We start from the raw sequence: 21,180 nt of genomic DNA, 5'->3' as shown, positions 1-21,180 counted from the left end.
ATTTACCGAGATGTGCATTTAGATATTCTAAGAAAATAATGTATAAATAGGCAATAGCATTACCATAATGATGGGCTAGTAACAGTGGTGTGATTTTTAACGTCTTGGACTGCAGTCTCCCATCAGGGGGCGATAACCCTCACACCTCTTGGGAAGAAGCTGTTTCTACGTTTATTTGTTTTGATGTATTGCTTTTTAAGCGTTTACCTGATGGGATAGGGGCAAACAGCGCATTGCCTGAGTGGCTGGGATCAGTGACGATGCATCTGGCCCTTCTTTGGACTCGCTCTGTGTAAATTGAGTCCAAATCCTGTAGACGGCATCCCACAATCCCCTACGCTGTTCTCACCACCCGTGCTAAGTCCTTCCTCTCCTGCACTGTACAGCTCCCATACCATACAGTTATGCTGATACATAACACACTATCTATGGTAGCTCTATAGAAGTTACTTAGCAGTTTAGTGAAGTCCAGTCCTTTTCACTTTCCTGAGGAAGAAGAGCCACTGTTGGGCCTTCTTCACCAGTTGGGAGATGTTCACAGTCCAGGAGAGGTCGGAGAAGATGTGAATGCCCAGAAATCTAATGTCCACGTTCACCACCACCTCAAACTGTATGTAGAGAGGAGCATGTTCAGTCCTCCTGGACCTCCTGTAGTCTATTATTACCTCCTTGGTGTCATGTTTTTGAGATGCTTAGCCCACATGCAGATAAGAACGGGTGACCAGAGCACAGTTTTAAGATGTTTATTAAGAAGAAGGCAGTAAACGAAGCAAGAATATAATCGCCTGGACGAGGCCTGAACGTCAGAGCGGGGTTGACTGTAAGAGAAGGGGAGAGAATGGATTGAAGGCAAGAACCAGGAATGTGCCGAATCATACGCTGCTTACCATGTAGCAGGAGAGACCTAACTGGAGAAGAGTAGTGCCTCGGGAACCTTGTGTGCCTACTCTAGATGGTGGGGTGGTGACTGGAGGGAGGCAGATGGAGCTGGCGAGGAATCCGAAGCAAACCTCAACTGACGGGAGCAACAGACGGATTAACCAGAGTTCAGGAATCCTGGAGAAGCCTGTGGAATCCGGGAGGGGGGAACCTCGAGCCCGTCTTGGTAACGCCAAGGGAGTACGAGGGGGAGCGCCAGAGCAAAGTCTGAGCTGATGATTCCACAGGTTCAAAAATATCTTCAGAGCTTCGAGACGGGTGAGTGCATCCATGCACACGAAAAACTGTGATAAAAACAGGAAAACCAAAGTCAGTCCAAAGCAAAGACGAAGACTTACAAGCAGGAACTAAGGCTTGGACAGGGCCACGTCGTACCACGACTGGTTAAGGCTCTGGCATCTTCTGTCTGTCGGTGCTCCACTTAAGAAGCCAGAGGAAGCTGCCTCTGACGAGCTGCAGGTGTGGGGCACGCCCCCTCAGCCACCACCTGTGGAGGCAATCAAAGCAGGCACACAAACAGAACCGTGACACTTGGTCTTACTGGTGTTCAGGATCAAGTTGATCCTGGAGCATTACTGTGTGAGATTGCTGACCTCATCCCTAGTGGGACTCATCATTGTTGGAAATGAGACCCACTACAGTGGTGCCGTCTGAAAACTTCACCACTGTGTTTGTGAGATGGACAGCAGAACAATCCTGGGTGAAAAGGGTGAAGAGGACTGGGCTAAGGACACAGCCCTGCAGTGTTCCTGTGTTCCCTGTCCTCACCACCTGGTGTGGTCACTGATCCAGCAGCAGAGAGGTGTGGATAATGCCATGTTGTGGAGCTTCAGAGCCAGCATGTTTGGTAGTACTGTGTTGAATGCTGAGCTGAAGTCTATGAAGAGCATCCTAACATAGGTGTTGGTCTGCTGCAGATGAATCAGAGCTGAGGACAGTGCTAATGAGACAGCGTTCTCTGTGGAGCGATTCTCCATGTAGGCAAACTGCAGGCTGTCCAGATCAGCAGGGATTGCGTCCTTGATGTACTTTAGGAGGATCCTTGCGAAGCACTTCATGATGATGGGCGTCAGAGCAATATGACAATAATCATTGAGGCAGGTGATGATTGGTTTATTGGGCACAGGCACGATAACAGATGATTTTAGACAGGCAGGAATCGTGCAGAGCTGCATGGAGAGGTAGAACATGTCCAGAAAGACCCATGCTAGCTGGTCCGCACACGATTTAAGCGTCTGGGCTGACACCATGTCTGGACCTGCGGCCTTGTGTATGTTTACCTTTTTCAGAGAAGAGGTCACTTGGTGGAGCTGTATGGTGCTTTTCTGGCTAGGGAGCACCAGAAGAGCATCATTTTAAAGTACGCTTCTAGCCCTGCTGTAGACTAGTTTGTATAAAGATCTGAACGCTGCATCCTGGGCCTTCAGCAGGGACCACACTGAGCTCTCTACCCATGGTTTCTGGTTAGGAAACACTGATTGTTTTTGTGGGTAGGACAGCATCAGTACAGAAGTGAATGTAAGAAAGCACAGATGATGTGTAGCTTTCTAAGTCAGCTCCCTCTTTAAATACATCCCAGTTAGTTTTTCCAAAATAGTCCTGTAAAACTGAGCAGGCCTCTTCTGCCCAAACCTTATCGGTTTTTATCGCCAATATGGTTCTGCAGATCAGTGGCTTGTAGGCAGGAATCAGCTTCACAGAGATGTGATCTGATGACCCGAAGTGAGGGGCTGCAGCAGCTTTGTATGCTCCTGGGATGTTATAGTAAACTTGATCTAATGTATTATTGTCTCTGGTCGGGAACCTAATGAATTTATGGAACTTGGGGAGCACAGCCTTTAAATTAATATGGTTAGAGTCCTCAGCAATGATCACAGCCCCATCTGGGTCACTGTTAATTTGGATGGTAACAAAGCAGTGAAGCTGCTCCAGAGCTAGCTTAGCATTAACTTTCGGCTGGATGTATACTACAATGGTTATCACAGAGCTGAGCTCTCTAGCCAGTTTAAATGGTCTGCACTTAACTGCAAGGTATTCCAGGTCAGGTGAGCAGAAGGTTCCGATGGTCTTTGCTGTTGTGCAAGTGTTGTGAATATAGATTGCCAGTCCTCTTCCTATGCTTTTCTCTCTGGCCGCTGTTTGATCAGCCCTGAACAGCATGTGCTGATCAAGCTGTAGCACCTTGTCGGGGACGCTGCTGTCAAACCACGATTCTGTGAAAATCGCTACTCAGGGGTCTTGGCAGGGTGTTGCTGTGGGGCGCGATCAGCTTGCCGGGACTGGGGCTGACGCCTCTGCTCTCCCCAGAAAGGGGTGGGGGGAGGGGTGACTAGGATAAGGTGGGGGAGGGAGTGGGTTTATTAGGTATTTAGGGGGTGAGGGGGGTTCTGGTTCAGTGGCCCGTACGGGTCATGTTGGCCCCCTCCCTGGTGGGCCTGGGCCGGGGGGCGTCTGGTCCAGCAGCGGGGTCGGGCACAGGCAGGCGGATAGGTGGATTGTGGTGCCCCCCGCCCCTACTTGGGATTGTTGGATGTGAGTGTTATGTGCTAATGTGTGCACAGCATCGTTTTTTGTTTTTTTTCGTTTTTTTTTGTAAATATGTGTGTGGTGAGTGGGGCACTAGGGTGGGATGGTGTGAATGAGTTTTATTTTTTTTATTTATTTATCTATTTTTTTGCCAGGTTCGGTTCCGGTCCGCTCCCTCTCCCAAGAACTTCTCAAGTTTCCGCTAGGTGCGGAGCCCATCCCCCCACGTCCTGCCCCCCTCTGCTGGCTGGCGCCTTGGCCCGCTGGCGCATTGGCGGACCTCGGGTTTGGGGCGGGTTCCCGGGTGGGTGCCGGCCCATTCCTGGTGGCTGCTTCGCGGGGCCTGGGCTCGGCCGGGGGGCCCGCCGCGGGGGCAGGGCGCCACTGGGGCCTCTGGGCCGGGACCACTTCAGCGTAGCTGGCTGCCGGCGGAGCCCACGGGCTCACCCCGGCGGCTCCTGGGGGCTTTGGCATTGCGGTGGCTGGGGGATTTCCTCGAGGTCGTCTCTCCTCTTCCCTTGGGGGGGGGGGGGGGGGGGTTGCAGATTTCCTGTGTTGGCCCCTCTTGGGCGCCCTGCTTTGGGGGCCCCTTTGGGAGTCCGGGGTTATGGGTCCCCTGACGCCTGCCTCAGTGCTCAGGGAAGGCGGGCCTTTGGTTCTATACAACCACTATTGAGCAATTTCGTTCTGGATAAATTTCACATACACAAGTGCACCCTCACAAACATCCACAGGTGCTGGGTACCAGGTTCTAAGTGTTCACTTATATACAGAAAGCCCGTAATTTATTTATCTATTTATTTATTTTTCACTTTCTTTTCTCAGGTATCACTTTACACATGTCAGCTTAAATAATAATACATATGATTTAGCAATGGTATCAAGGTGTTACTCTATTGTATTTGTTACACTATGTCTGTTGGTTGTGCTGTTCCTTTTACATCTCTCTTTTCAGATGATGAAGCAGACGGGAGACGTTTTATCATTCTTTCCCTTTTATCTCTTCTTTCTTTTACCTCTTTTCTTTCTTTTTTTTCTCTTTTTGTTCTTCCTTTACTCTCCTACTTTTCCATTGTAGTGTCCACATAATTTGAAATTCTCCCCGCATGAATCACAATAAAACTATGCATAAATCAAGCGGAGCACTATGGCGAAAGCTGATTGCTCCACTTGTGAAAGTAAAATCTGTTGAGCTCTATTTGGCATTAAGACATCAATTATTATTGCCACATTGCTAGATAGGACACTGGGAAAAAAAAAAAAAAAAAGAAAATCGCTACACAGCTGTCCATCTTACATGCAACGATTCTTAATTGGATTTCGTCGTTTGTTGGCAAGGGAAATTTTTCTGGGTATTGTGCCATTGTTATGATTCTGGCTCAGCTGTATGTCTGCTTGCTCACTGTCCTCAATCTGCAACTTCCAATCAGTGTGATTGTGGGACAGGATAAAACCTTAAAAAGAGACATAGACGAGACCAGACACTGCAACTTCTCTCAGCGACCAGCAGGGGGATTATTTTATTCAAGACTTACAGTCATCTTTATTTCACAGCAATCCCAACAATATGGGGTAACTTTCAGCCTTCATAGGGATGCAGTATGACGTAAATGGGAACATGATATCTTACTGTGGACACGCGCTGTTCCGGACCAAGAGCCCTTCCTCCCTAGTTGGAAAGGTGTGTGTGTGAAATGCTGTGTGTGTGTGTGTGTATTCTTCCATTTCTGGGAAGTCTTATAAATAGATCTTTGAAAAAAACAGAAACCGAGTAGGAGCCAAGAGTAGTTCAACTAAAGTTCCTTTGGCCTTACTTTACCTCTGTTGTGATTCAGTAAAAACATTCCAGAACTAATCTTTCTTTGGACAGTGTTTTCAGTTATTAATACAAACAGGATTCAACCTTTGCAATAGTAAAAGATCAGGCCGTTCTCTTCAGTACCATACTCATGATTTCCTCCATATGATCTGCTTATCCTGTCATCCATTCTCCCGCAGCATCACAACTGAGATGATTTCATTCACCTGTTGATCAGGTTTTATATAACGGATCCCTAAAGCTTCTTGTTGCCAGATTATCTCAAAGTCTTGTGTGAGCTAACTGTCCAGCGTTCTTCTTTGTCAGCCTTGCCTTTCAGATCCATCTCAAGTCTCTGGATTTCCTTGTCTTGCCTTGCCCCTATCGGAAGCCTCCTCGGCTCTCTGTTGTTCTGGACTTTTTCCTGACCACAATCTTTGCCAGGCCCATCGGATCCGTCTGCCTTTCTGTCTCACCTTGTATGATCCCTGTCTGCTTTTTGGACCAGATCCTTGCCAATCTCCCTGTTGTCTCCTGCTGTGAGAAGTTGTCAGTACTGCCTGGCTCCTTTTCACTTCTGTGATTTTGCTTGCCTGGACCAAGGATTTATTATTTTTAATGAACCTTTTAAGCACAGCACCACGCCTGGTTTTACTATTGGGCTCTTTGCCTTTTAGGACATAAACTGATGGGAGAAATTAAACTTCAAAATCTAAAAGCTTTTTGTTAGCTAAGAACATTCAATAACCATTATTCTAATGTAATTTTTATTCAAGATACATATGTCCTTGGTAGTGACAAAGTATTTCCCCTTGTGGAAATTCTTTGTCATAGCACTGTATCCATTTCACAGATTATGATCACCACACAAGACAACAGAAAAGACAATGGAAAAAAAGCATTCAAACGAAACAATATTTAAAATCAGCAATGTCCACACTCCCCATTGCTCTTTAGAAATTCTCTGGTGTGGGGCTGGGGCATATGTAGGACAGCATAACATCTATCATATTCTTGACTATGGGAGGTTCTGGGTGGAGGCTGTGTGGTAGGTGGTGGGCTATGGTCATCTCCCAGGCATCCACCAGTTTGACTTTTACTCTTTTGAATATTGCCCTGAGGACTCTGTCATACTGTAGTGAATACCAGTCACTATTTGTCAGAGTCTCATATAGTGTCAGTGATTTGGGGTTTGCAGTTCTGATGATAACCAGAGTATCTGGAGCCCTTTTCAACAGCCGCACCACAGCTTTCCGAATGTTCAGTAGACGTCGAATGTAGACTTCAATTGGGAAAGTGCTGAAGTGAGACCAAATGCCAATAACTATGACAGTGTTGTTGCCCCCAACCACACGGTCCAGTTCATTGGCAATATAACGTAGCTGACTGACAGGCGTGGTCCCAAAACGGATTGGAGGACCATGGCATCGGAAGGTCACTAAAATGTTGTTTGCATAATCCAAGGCAATGAAAGGTCCAGTTTGCCTTGAGCTTTGCAGGTCGAACTCCTTGAGATCTATTATAAAGAGAGCAGAATATGCTGCCATGTTGAATCAATTTACACCATAATGCTATAAATTTGTAATGGTCACATACCTGGTAGGGATTTGTTTAAATGTTCAAACCACTGGCGGATGGTGGAGTCTCCATACAGGTGGACCACTTTGTTTTTCAGACACTGATTGATTGAAGTGATGGTGTTAAACTGGTGAACTTGGGTGCCATCTAGTGATTGCCAAGCACCCTGGTAGTAATAACCAGCGGGTCTACTCCTGATGGGATTGCTCATTTCACCAGGAGCATCCCAAGGGAAGTTGAAAGCTATGGAAAAGAAATGCAAAAATAAATAAATAAAAAACTTTTGGCAACATGCCAAGTGATTTCTGAGTTGTGTATAACACTCTTGTAACAATACTTAAAAAGAAACTAGCTGTTCATATTACTGAGTAACTATGTTTTCTGGTACCTCTTTACAATAAGGCTCCCCTTATAAATGTCTAATAAATGAATTATAGATATGCTATTAGTTACTTTGTAAACACCTTCATAAGGGTTTATTATGTATCAATTAAGGGGAAGCAAGAAACAAAACAGAGCAGCTTCTTGCCAAATAGTGAGCCTAACCTGTTCAACTATGCATTTAATCTAGTGTTGCTTATATTAAACATTTCAGACTAAGTTACTATCTTTATGCACATAAGATCTTGAATTTAGTTATCAGTAAGTCAGTATTTGGTCACTTTACATGGGTATGTCAAACAAAACATCACATAACATTACCTGATTTGTAAAAGTAATCCATTTGATTCAGAACTGGAAGGGGAAAAGGTTTAGAAAAATATAAATTGATTAGCTTCTTATTGCAGATCAGTATGCTTTGAAAACAGATAAAAAATATAACTGTATATGCAAGGAAATCTGCAGACATACAAGTTTATTTATTTAACTTCATTATTTTTGGCATTTAATTCCCATACAATGCCTGGATTGTCTATGCAGCTTTACTCCCATTGTGGAGATGGTGAGGAAAAAGTTGTACCTTGGATGTGTGCAGGTCCTGAAGCTGTAATTGGGACCTTTAAGTTGACACCACTAATACAAAAAGTACAAAAATATACCACATTTTTAACAAAATAAATGAATACGATCCTGTAGATCTTAATCATTCAATTGTAGCTCTGGACTATGAAGGTTATTTTGTTCCAGAAGTATTTATGCCTTGTAAGCATGAATTTGAAGTCGTAGAGAGAGTTTCATTCCAAGTTTTGTATTTGTAGAATAAAAAAAATCCCAAGTACAATTTTTTTTACACCTGTTCAAATTATTTTTAGATTTTTTTTCCTCAACACAAATACAAATCAATAAATACAACTGCACAAATATGCTGCTTTGAGTCACAAATTCAACGTTACAAGTTACGCCTTCATTTTCACTTTTGACACAAATGTCTCACCAGTAAAAATTATCTGTGACTTGTGGGTAGTACCCTTGATCGGACAGCAGGGGGCGCTGCCTGCTCCGTCAGTCTGTACCAACCGGAAATACATATATGGCCTACTGCCTTGTAAGAACCCTGCCCGCATATGCTTTTGACGGACGCAGCTGTCACTGTCACTACCCAATCCGTGGTCCGTGTACCTTCAGGCAATTTGTTTTCTTTTTTCTGGAAAACCAAAACCAAAAACGGAAACTACTTCCTGTCATGGTTTTTAAGTGTTTAGCCCACATGCAGATACAGACTGGAGACAGGAATAAATTTAAGATATTTATTAAAGGCTCGGACAACGGGGAAAGACACACCGTCTGGCTCGAGCGAGGTGCTGGAACGACTACGGAAAGAAAGAGGAACAAAGTTATGAGAGATCGAACCAGGGGAAAATTCCAGAAGCTGCACCGCTTACCATGTAGTCGAGAAGACCTATCCAGGTAGAGTAATGACGAGGGATCTCTGTGACCGTAACTCATTATTGGTAACAGGTGGCTGAGTGACTGGGGGGCTGACAGATGGAAATGCTGGCGAGGGATCCAGAGCGCACCACAGTTGACGGGAGACGGGAGGAGCAGATGGAAGAACCGGAGTATTGCGGGTGAATCCAGGGAAGGGGGTCTCACGTCCGGCTTGGTACCACCAGGAGAATATGAGAGGAGCTGCCAAAGCAAAATCTGAGTGACGGGGATTCTGAGGAACTGGTTCTTTGAGCACGACGTCAAGGCAGTTGAGTAAATCCAAACACGAAAAACTGAAGAACACCAAGAGAGACAAAAATTATTCCAAAAACAGTATTACCAAGAACTCACAAATACGAGGCAGAGGAAACAGGTCAGAGGCCTAAGCATACCACGACTGGGTTAATACTCTGGCATCTTCCATCTGTCTGAGCACTCCTTAAGAAGCCAATGATGCCTCTCCTGATGAGCGGCAGGTGCGGGCAACGCCCCGCAGTCAACTACAACCACCTGCGGAGCAGAGTTAGAGCACGAAAAACACAGAGAACCCTGACACTTCCGTTTTTCCATTTGCAAATCAAAACAGAAAAACGGAAAACAAAGCCGTTTTTTTCTTTCCTGTCACCACAATTTAGAAATGAAAAAGCAGAAAAACTGGTTTTGCGTTTCTAAATTGTGGTGACAGGAAAGAAAAAACGGCTTTGTTTACCGTTTTTCCGTTTTGATTTGCAAATGGAAAAACTGAAGTAGTTTCCGCTTTTGGTTTTCCAGAAAAAAAAAAACGAATTGCCTGAAGGTACACGGACCACGGATCGGGTAGTGACAATGACAGCTGCATCCTTTGAAGGCATATGCGGGCAGGGTCCTTGGAAGGCAACAAGGCAGTAGGCCATATATGTATTTCCGGTTGGTACAGACTGACGGAGCAGGCAGCGCCCCCTGCTGTCCGATCAAGGGTACTACCCACAAGTCACAGATCATTTTTACCGGTGAGACATTTGTGTCAAAAGTGAAAATGAAGGCGTAACTTGTTACATTGAATTTGTGACTCACAGCGGCAGATTCGTGCAGTTGTATTTATTGATTTGTATTTGTGTTGAGGAAAAAATATATAAAAAATAATTTGAACAGGTGTAAAAAAAATTGTACTTGTGATTTTTTTTTTATTTTAATTCTACAAATACAAAACTTGGAATGAAACTCTCTCTACAACTTCAAATTCATGCTTACAAGGCACAAATACTTCTGGAACAAAATAACCTTCTTACTGGATGTATGTTTCCTATCAGTTTCCAACTGCAAGGTGAATCTCCATCCCGATTTTGGGGTTTATGCACCTATTTACAGGTTTCTTTCATTGTGCCTTATATGTAGCCTTGCCAGTCTTCTCATTAACTGTGATCAGTTCCATGTCCCATCTAAAGAATGGCATCCCGGCAGTATGATGCTTTTAAAGTTAGGATGCTGTGTTTTGGTGATGCACTCTTTTGTTCATTTTGTTAAACTGTGTAAATGCCACTGTGCAATGAAAGTATAATTTGGGACCATCTGAAAAAATACTAAGTATCTAGAGAATGTAATTGTGTATGCGTGCGTGCAGAATGGTTTTCATGAATTCAACAGTACACTCACTTTTCAAAGAGCTTCTCCTCCAATGGCTGCAGGTTTTGTATAAAGCCTCCTTTGGAGTGGGTGATCCTGGCATCACAACTCAGTTTATTTGGCTTGTAGCAGAACCAGGGCTCACCTGTGTTAAGATCAGTGTAGTTGCATAGTCTCTGAGTGGCATTAAGGCATATATTACAGATTGTGGTTTTAATCAATGAGCCCCAACGGAAAATGCTGCGGAAAAAGATTCTGCCAGGTTGCTCCTGGGTCAATTTTTCCAGCACTGTGATTCCCTCACTAGGATGGACCAATATCACCTGGTAGAAAAGAGAATAAGACTGATTACCAAAAGCCTTATTTTTGTAATGCAAGACAAAAATGTATTAAATTCTGGAATAGTAAAAATTACAAGACTTTACATCATAGATCAACACAATATTGAATTTTACATAGAACATGATGCCTTTTTTCAGGGTGTTCTTTAAAATTTGACATTAAAATCAGCCTTTAGTACAATTGCCATTACTAGTTTTTGAATGGCTGACAAGCACACATTCACAGCTGCCTTTGACGATTAAAGTCTATATGGAAACATTTCCTGTTCTGTTAAACTACATTCCATCCATCCATCCATCCATTTACTATTCACACATATCCCTCATAGGGTCATGAGGGGTGCTGGTGCCTATCTCCAGCATTCAAACTACATTTCTGTTTTGACAATAGATCGAGCTTGTTTTGTATTCTGCAACTCTGTAGCTAGTGTCTAAATGTGAAGAACCTGCTTTTTAGTTTTCGTGCCTACGTTTGAACCCTTTTTAAGCTCGGTATTCTATGTTGTAGGCCAGTGTTTTTCAAAGTGGGGACCGTGGCCATAGGGGGGCCTCCATAAATTGGAAGGAAGAGAAAAAACTGCAGAAATAGAATGTCATTTGTTTACCCTTATCATAAAATATAATGTATTACTTTTTAATAAGTATTGTAAAATATAACAATGTACTTATGTGAGTCTGGTTTTTCACCTTTATAGGTACTCAGAACAATACACAGACCACATATACTCTTGGACAATGCCATTTTTGCCACTGACAGACATTAAGCCCAGCCCTCCCACTACACACATATTTGACAGAGGTTTGATTTCTTTAGTTCTGTTCTTATAATCAAGAGTCTGTTGAAAAGTTTTTATGTTGTGATTTGGTCAATGGGGCTATGTTTGAGTAGCAGTTGTATTGATATTGTAGTGGTTGCTCTTGAGCATGGTATACACTGTTTCTGCAAGCCACAATGTTCATATTGTGGATTGTTTTTTCTACAAGTCCAAAAATTCCATGGTAGCCTGTATTAGAGGCAAGACCAGAGCATAAATTCTTCTTACACCATTGAAAGTAAAGGCAGACATGCCATAGTGTTTAAGGGGTTCTTTGGCATTACCTCAACCTGTGCCAGTCCTTCCCAGGGTAAAGAGAATATAGCTGAGTAGGAGCCATTGCGATGATCCAACACTTGCCCCGCCACACCTGCATAGATATAAGGGTTGTGTAGCCGAGCAAGTAGGAAGTCTCCACCAGACTTCTTGGGGCGACCATGGAAGTCATAGATTTCTATCAAAACTTCCAGCTGATCCCCTACATACCAACCTCCCCCTCCGTTTGGTGGGAGAATTGTGAAGGTGCTGTGAGCGGGATCACTCGTGTCATTCAGGGAGAGGTAAGATGATAAAGAAAGCGTTTTGGGCCAAGCAATTGAGTCTTTTAGTAAGTCTGCCATGTGAGCCTCCTTTGGTGATAGTGAATGGAAGGAGCAGCTGCTTTTAATGATGCTGTTGGTGAGTTTGACCTGAAACAATATGAACAGTCATACAACTTATTTGAGTTAGCCACAAACACAGGACATCAACACATTTTTGGGGGAGCCCTACTGTTAGGTTAACCGTTTAGCCACAGCTTCTCACACGTTCAGTTGCAGATCTAATTCTGGTTGATCATTTTGAGGATTGCCAGCATGAATATCTTTGGCAGATTATTAAGTGCAATATTGAATTCCACATGTTTGCTTTCTTTATTAATTTATATGTTATCTTTATATATAGGATCTGAATTATTTATCTAAATACTGTTCAACATTAGATCATTTGTTGGAGTGTGTCGGCCATTCATGGGCACAACCAATTTTAAATAGATTTCACTGGCTCTTGTTATATTGCCACAAAATGGTTTGACTAATATTGCTAGAAAGGTATTCGCTAACCCATTCACATCAATGAATTCAGGTGTTGCTATTCCTTTTTTGGCCACGGGTGCATAAAATCTAGCACGTAAACCCGCTGATGGATTCTATGAATGTTTCTGAAAGAATGGATGATTCTTTCAGTGAATTTGGGTTTGCTACTGTTAAAGGATACCGTGTGTATAACAACAACAGACCAGCATACTTTAGATTAGCTAAAGATAGGTGCACAGAGAGCTTCATGGAATGGTTTTTCATGGTCGAGTATAGGCATTCTTCTTCTTTCAGCTTTTCCCTTTCAGGGGCCGCCAAAGAGAGTCTTCTGTCTTAATCTAACCCTATCTTCTGCACATGTCCTCTTTGACTCCATTCATAAATCTCCTCTTTGGTCTTCCTCTGGGCCTCCAACATTGCAGTTTCAGCATTATTCTATTCTACTGTACTCACAATGTCTTCTGTATATAGGTTCAAATCACCCAAGTCTGGTTTCTCTGACTTTATTTCCAAAACATCTACCTCAATGTCCTCTGTAAACATCATACTACAAGTAGATTCCTTTAATCCTATTCACAAACAAAAGGGGGCTCAGATGCTCCAATAGATTCCATGGCTCCAGTTGTATAAAGTTTGGTGTAGAGAAATAGAATTAACAAAATGTGTGACAGCCTTTTATGGTTAAAAGTTAAAAATAGATTGGTGTATTCACTAATGGTATTTTTATATAATGTTAGAACAAATAAAACACCTTTCACTTTATATACAAAATTATCCTTTAGTATTAATACACATCATTATCCAATGAGACATGCAGTAGGAGGTAGTTTTATTTTACCTAGAGTTAAAACTAAATCAATTGAACATTCAGTTAGATACAGGGTAATGTGTGAATGGATTTCACTCCCAAATACTATCAAACGACAAAACACTCTGTATGGTTTCAAAACTTCACTTAAGAAATATTACCTTCAAAGAAGTAGGGTTCTTGTTAGCTTGTTCTTTGATATAGTTCTATTAGGAGTAGGAACAATATATATTGTATATGTTTATGCATTTTTTTTTTATTTTGGTAATCAATGGCGTTAATTGTAAAATATGTATTAAATGTTGTGTAAATGTCTTGTGCATATAGTGTGTAATGTGATGTAATAAATTGTATTGTCAAATGGAAGACTGTAGGACCCCAGGAAGAATAGCTCTTAGCTTATGCTGAAGCTAATGGGGATCCAAATAAAACAAACAAACAAACCTGACGTGCTGTCCAAAGTCCTGACCTCAACCTTGGAGAACACCTTCTAGGATAAACTGAAGCAGAGACTGCAATTCTGGTTTTCACATCTAACTATGACCACCATCCCCAGCCCACCCAGGGCTCCAAACCCTGTAAATGGTATTTTTTGTACTTTACTTTTTATTTATTTATAGTCTTTAAAATACCACTATTTGTTCATAACTTGACATAACAAAGTTGTGTTGGTCCCACTATGGGATATTAGCATTATAACAATGCCATTGTTATAAACAGCAACAATACTCACCTTTTTTATTTGACATGTTCTTAAATAGGTGACTTTAACACTGTACAGCAGCAGAATTATGACACTCAAAGCCAATAAGAGGTAGATGATTCCAAACTTCCGACGTGAAATGAGTCTACAGATTCTTGCTCTCATCCTCAGATATGTCTGTGATCCTAGGCTGAAATGTATAAGCAGAGAGGAACAAATGGGCTGTTTGTATTTAAACTAACCATTTTTTAACTGACCATTTTAATCGGTTTCATTATTTGCAATTTCAAGTTGGAAACAAGTCAAATGTACGGGTTTTCAAGTATAATCTTTCTCAGAGCACTTTCTTTTATCTGCTTTTAAATATTATGAGATGACAATGATTCATTATGATTTATCTACTGTCTCAATTAAGCTGTTTTTCTTACCACCTATTGGTCAAAAGTATTCAATGTTTATATATTTTTTGTGCAAGTTCCAAGCACAGGAAGGTTTTTAGCTGCAAAATTTCATCATCTTCTAAATGAGAAAGAAAAATGTTTTGTAAATCCCATATTGAAAGAAACCAATCATTACGTCTGACTCATTTCTAAATGATTTTCATGTTTGTTTGTTTGTTTTTTTTTCAAAATGTTGTGTTAAGTTTGACCTAGAATGAATTAGTTACTTATTGAGGTAACTTACAAGGTTGGTATAAGTGTCACAAATATGGTGTCTTTATCATTTAGTGAGCCCACCAGAGGCAAATCCAGTTTTAAGACTTTGAGAGCAGTTTCCACAAATAGAAAATGAATGAAAACATGGAACAGTGGTAAATCTTCTCAGGAGTGGTCTGTCTATCAAAATTACTCCAGGAGCTCATCAAAGAGTTTCCCCAGGTGGGTTACAAAAGACCTTAGAACAACAATTAAGTACTTTAGGTCTCACTTCCTTGCTAACGGAAATTATGTATCTTAGTATTAATTAGCTTTTTTTAGACATCATGTTCAAGAAGATAAAAAGGTTTTACCTGAATGTGGTGAGGGAAAGGTGCAGTGTCACAAAGAGGACACTACTCTTCTCTGGGCAGATTAAACTCCCTAAACAGTATCAAAAAAGATCAAAGGATTTGATCCTGCGACCCAGGAGAAGCAGTAGTCCTGAAGGGACAAGTCGGTTTTTTTCTGCAGTCATTCTGTGTAACCTTTCCAGTCTGCATATGTTCCATGTGCTTCGTACTGCTCTGCTGGTCTGTCTGCATTCCGGTAAGATGTCTCAGCTGTCAACACAAGCCAAGGCAAGACATAGCGTGAAGGCAAGATATACATGGTAAGATCCACACTTCACCACTAGTTTACTTCTCTTTAGTTTACTCTGTAATCAATACTTCAAATAAATTTCCTCATCCAGTCAGTTTGTGGTTGTTTATTGAATTAGCTTATGTTTTCATCATACCGTACAATGCTTAAATAGAGTGCACACATATCAACTCTGCAAATTCTACATTCTCTTAATATTTTGTACTAATACCGCGTTGAGTCACCTGGCTGTTTGGCTTCCCCTTCCTGGTTGGCAAAAGGCGTGGCTAAGGGCTGAAGGACCTGATGTACTGTACAGCCTTGTTACACTAAACCATGTGCTTCATTGCCTGAGGGGTTTTTTGTCCTGTGTTCTTCTTCTTCTCTTTATTTAATGGCAGTTAGCAACCATGACTCTTAGGTGCATACCGCCATCTACCATACCAGAGTATGTAGCATGAATCATCTCTCTCTCTCTCTCTCTCTCTCTCTCTCTCTCTCTCTCTCTCTCTCTCTCTCTCTCTCTCTCTCTCTCTCTCTCTCTCTCTCTCTCTCTCTCTCTGCATATCTATCTATCTATCTATCTATACACACACACATACATATACCTATGAACATACATACATATACCTATGAACATACATACACACATTAATACATACATACATACACACATTAATACATACATACATACATACATACATACATACATACATAAATACATACATACATACATACATACATACATGCACACACATACATCAAATTTAAAACTTATATTCCTATATTCTTAAGATAGTGTATGATAGCTTCTTGTATTTTCTTTATCCCATCTCCCGTTGTTCCTATTAATCCTTTCAGATTTCATTCCCTTCCTGTCTTGTCTTTTATTTCATTCTAATTATTTCCTACAATGCAATAACATATGATCTACACTTTCTGTTATTTTACATTCTAAGCATTCATCTGTTTTACTTTTTCATAAAAATAATGTTTTGTTTGTTTGCACCCCAATCTGTTGCTACTACTGCTCTCATCAGATTTATGATTTTCAAACATTTTGTCTCTACTTGTCTCTATAGAGGTAGCTCAGGGTAACCTAAGCCTCTCTAACCATGAGCTTTATCAAAAAGGAGTGTTTTAAGCCTAGTCTTTAAATTAGACAGGGCGTCTGCCTCACGGACCAAAACTGGGAGTTAGTTCCACAGGAGAGGAGCCTGATAGCTAAAGGATCTGCCTCCCATTCTACTTTTAGAGACACTAGGAACAAGAGGACGAAATTCCATAACAGTAAGGAATAAAATCAAGGAGGCAATCAAACAAATTGAACAATGGTCATATAATTGGGGCTTTAAGCTCTAACCAAGTAAATCTTGCCATATGATATGTACAAAGAAGAAAAGGATAGATGAACAGAGTCTGGAATTATATTAAAACAGACAACAAAAAATTAAATTAACAAATGTGAAGGACACAAGACATGTATTTATATTAGGGCTGTCAAACGATTAAAACGATTGAATTAAAGTGAATCGATTAATCACATAATGTCGATAGTTAACTTGAGATTAATTGCAAATTACTCACACGTTTTATCCTTTTGTTTCTGCAAGTGTAATAGCCTGTTTGGGCATTTTAATATGCAATTTTGCAATAAATGACACTAATAAAATACATGCTTGTACAAAAAATATTTTTATTTTGTTATTTTTCAAGCACTTTTGAGAATTGGAATGAAAACATCCTAGTGCCAAATGTTAAACTCTGGACTAATCATGACTCCCTGATGTTTACACAATGTGTAAATAAATTTGTAAATAAATACCATGCCGATATATTTTTTTGCCTCTTAAACAAAGATAGACATGGTAGAGCCCAAATAAGCGATTTCACTTTCAGAAACGTGCCCAAGAAAATCGCAACCCAGGACTCATGAAATTTACAGGCGCCTTTAGAATAAAACAAGTCCAAAGTGGCATCAAATAAACAGTCTGCAACAGTAAGCGCGGGTCTGTTTTGCTACAGTCTCTAGCGCTCTTGAAACTACGGAAAGCACCGAGGATAAAAGAAACACAGTCCGGAGAGCACGGCGGGGAAAAAACATTAGGGAACGGTGTGTGTGTTTTGACGCGCAAGTAACGGCGACAAAAAAAATTTCGGCGTTGTGGTCTAACACGTTAATAACACCTTAAAACCGACAGCCCTAATTAATATACATTTTTAAAAATCCATAATATTACTTATTCAGACCAGAGGGGAGGGGGGGGGGAGAGAGGTAAAACATGAATGACCAGAGGGGGGGACGTCACAAACTGAGGGGGGGGGGGGGGGGGGGTAAATCCCCCCCCAGCAAATCGCACCCAGTATATATATATATATATATATATATATATATATATATATATATATATATATATATATATATATATATATATGTGTGTGTGTGTGTGTGTATGTAAGAATTGCTGTGTTTTGCATAAACATAAATTCTGTCAATATGTCAGAATATTCAATTACTTTTAACCACACTAAGAACATTTAAGTGCACTGAACCATTTGTTATAATAGCTATAGCTTTAAACTTTTCAGAATAAAACAACGTGAAAATTAGTTCAATAATCAGCGAGTATAGTTGACTAAAATTGATTCTGCACCTGGTTAACACATTACACAGAGCGGAGTTGTCGACCGCCCCAAGATGGCGCCCCTAAATCTCGTCAGCGCCTATAGGCGAGAACGGTCGATGCGGGGTCTACTCTTTATATATGTCTATGGTGGTGACAGCCAGTGGAGGCTAGAACATTCCAATCCAATTCACAAGCCTACCTTCTCTTTACTCAGTCGAAGAAGGCCGGGTCCTGTTTCTCGTGATTGGCAGGCGAAGTGATTCTGCTGAACTGTGTCATTGTGAAATACACAGGCCATTAGGAAATAAAAGATGATTTTTTTTAAATGACAGTGAAATAAAAACTGATAGAATTATATAGAAAATATTTTATATTATTCCAAAAAATATATTAATATGAAATTATTATTTTATTATTATACATGAAGATTAAAAATATATTTCATAATATTGAGCTGATAATTTTATTATCATTTAGTTATTTCACAATTTCATTGTCACTTTAAATATTTATATGTTATTTATTCAAGTAGATAATTATTTCATAATGTTTGATTTATTTATTTCATTTTGAGCACTTAGGTGTTCCATATAGTCAGTGTGCGATTTGCAAAAAAAACAGAGGGGGGGGGGGGATCATTTCAAAAGTTTTATTAATGAATGAAAGTTTTATCAATAATGGTTAGCTAGCAGGTGCTCTTTCAGGAAGCTAGCTAGATCCAGTAGGTTAGACTTTTGTTTTTAAACTTACACCATCTGCTCTTGGGACTCGGGAGTGGGTATTAGTTTACGTTAACTGCTACGAGCAGAAAACGTAAAATACTCTTTAAAAAAAAGTACAAATGTGAAGGACACAAGACATGTATTAATATCAATTTTGAAAAATCCATAATATTCAGGGGTTAAAGCAAAATAAATTTGACTGAAAATATTTACTAGTCAGCCCATATATTCCGGTGCCGTGGACGTCATGCCACCTTAGTAACCTCATTTGCTTGTTGTGCAAAGTCCACTTTAACCAAATCTGCTACTTCCATTGACAATTCTTGTCTCTCTCCCACCTTCCAGCTTCAGAGCCTTTGCACCATCCTGGACAGCCCTCTCCATCCTCTCCTTCACTTTTCACATCCATTCCATCATCTGGTTAACTTTCATTTTTTACAGCATCAAGCAAGTTCTTCCTTCGCACTTTTGCCAAACTGGTCCACAGTCCACTCACCTTTCCACTTTACAATTTCAAAACCCTCCATAAACTGCAGCTAATTCAAAAGACAGCAGTTTGCATCATTACATAATACATATCTTCTTCACACCTGTACATTAACTCCACTGTCACATTCAATATAAATTAATCCTGTGATCATACAAGGCCAACCACAGCCATGGACAAAGAGGGACACATAACCAACACTATCAGGAGATCATACATTTTAATTTGACACAGATCGCACATTACAATAATCAGGCTCTACTTTGCCCGTTATTGCTCAACAATTAATTATCACAACTCATGAGTTTATAAAAAAGGCATTAACTTTTTTGAAGTATATAAAAATGGTTATATTTTAGCCCAGTGACCTGTCCAGGATGGACTCTGTGTCCCCACCTCTCGCCCATTGACTTCTGGAGATGATCAACAGCTCCTCCACGACCCTGTGTTACGTCAAGCCACGTTTTCCAATCAGATACGGCATGACGTAACACCTGTACGGAAAAGCAGGTATAGAAAATCCATGGATGGGAGGTTAGATTTTTAAAAAGTTTAGTAAAATTGCTTAAAATTTATCAGAAAAAAACGTAACTTGCTTTAATAGATGAACAATTTTCATTAGAAAGATTTTATTAAACTTCTGCGTTAAGTTAAATATTGTTTAAGGTAATCTTGGCTGGTTTAGCTTGTCTGTCTGGCAGGTGTTTTTGGGTTGGAGTAAAATGAGTCCATAGACCTACAGGAGGCTATTTAACATGTTTCTGGTGCGACTCGGTTCTACGGTGTCGCTTCACATCACGCTCCACTCCGTGTAAAAAATAACAAATAACTACAAAAACTCTCTGAGGATCGCCTTTCTCTGGGGACATTCTAAAACGCTTAACGTGAAAAACGCTTAACGTGGTTTATTTTGGTTTATTTTTTCATATTGTGTTCAATATTTGTGCTTATGAAGAGCAATATGAGAGAGAAATTTGGTGATCACCGAACGTTGTTTAGGTACATTAAACCACGTTAAGCCTTTTTATATAGCCAGCCTCTATGCCTATTAAATACTTAATGTCATATAACGTCCATAATAATTGGACTTTGGTTTTGATTTTTTGATAGTTTCATGTGCTTATGAGGAGCAATATATGAGAGAAATTTGGTGATCACTGAGCGTTGTTTAGGTGCATTGAATTGCGTTAAGCTTTTTCCTTTGCCTCAATGAGGCAGAAACGCTTAATGTTAGATAACTTCCATAATAATTGGACTTTGGGTTTGACATTTTGACAGTTTTATGTGCTTATTAGGAGCAATATGAAAGAGAAATTTGGTGATCATTGATCGTTGATTAGGTACATTAAACCACGTTAAGCCTGTTCCTCGCCATAGGCGCCAATGAAGAAGAAAACGTTAATGTGAGATATCTTCTATAATCGTTGGATTTTTTTTTCTTTTTTTTTTTGACAGGCTTAAGTCTTCATGACAAGATATGGCCATGAGAAATTTGGTGATGATTCCGCGTTGTTTTCCTACCTTAAGCCACGTTAAGCTTTTTCATGTTAAGCGTTTTAGAACGTCCCTTTCTCTGGTCTCGCACAGTTAGAACCTGTTCTCCAGTCCATGATGTAGCTGCAGTTTATTTTTCCTAATTTTTTGACATAATTTCCTAAATAATCTGTATGCATAAAATTCCTTGTCATTTTATTTAACGAGTGTCCTGGTTCAGCTCCTCATGAGGTGGAGCTGCTGCTTATTGACTGACAGCCACTCTGACTGCAGCTCTGCCTTCTCTGTTAAAGAAAAGCACAGGTGGAATAATATTTATGATTTTTTTTTTTTTTTTTACTTTTTCTGAATCAGGCCCAGTCAAACGGGGACATCGTTTCACTTCCAACCCTTCTTCTTCTTCTTCAAAAAAGAAAAAAATGCGCGTCATGCTAAGTTAGCCGCGCTAGAGCATTAAAGGTATACTATGCAACCGGGGTTGATTTTCCAGCGAGGCTCCCCCCAGAGGGCGAAAGTAAAAG

The 21,180-nt window shown here is 40.6% G+C and overlaps 1 protein-coding gene across 3 annotated transcripts in view; it reads right to left on the bottom strand.

The window, feature by feature from the left end:
- Positions 1–4,956: 4,956 nt before the first annotated feature.
- The window catches only part of LOC105919273 (NXPE family member 3), a 42,303-nt gene continuing 26,079 nt past the window's right edge, over positions 4,957–21,180 (bottom strand). Inside the window, exons 1-9 of one of the 3 annotated variants that reach the window (XM_012854570.3) lie at positions 15,575–15,793; positions 15,062–15,310; positions 14,083–14,242; positions 11,753–12,157; positions 10,343–10,635; positions 7,803–7,855; positions 7,544–7,576; positions 6,860–7,084; positions 4,957–6,779 (exon numbers count right to left, since the gene is read on the bottom strand). In XM_012854570.3, the coding sequence (XP_012710024.2) occupies positions 6,217–6,779; positions 6,860–7,084; positions 7,544–7,576; positions 7,803–7,855; positions 10,343–10,635; positions 11,753–12,157; positions 14,083–14,217 (1,707 nt within the window). In that variant the 5' untranslated portion in view covers positions 14,218–14,242; positions 15,062–15,310; positions 15,575–15,793 and the 3' untranslated portion in view covers positions 4,957–6,216. Of the gene's footprint in view, positions 6,780–6,859; positions 7,085–7,543; positions 7,577–7,802; positions 7,856–10,342; positions 10,636–11,752; positions 14,033–14,082; positions 14,243–15,061; positions 15,311–15,574; positions 15,794–21,180 lie in introns of those variants that run through there. The other 2 variants (XM_036132422.1, XM_021311721.2) reach the window with 2 other exon arrangements.

This window comes from Fundulus heteroclitus, unplaced genomic scaffold (assembly GCF_011125445.2).
Source record: "Fundulus heteroclitus isolate FHET01 unplaced genomic scaffold, MU-UCD_Fhet_4.1 scaffold_50, whole genome shotgun sequence".
NCBI classification, from domain to species: Eukaryota; Metazoa; Chordata; class Actinopteri; order Cyprinodontiformes; family Fundulidae; genus Fundulus; species Fundulus heteroclitus.
This window is presented reverse-complemented; position numbering and strand designations above follow the sequence as displayed.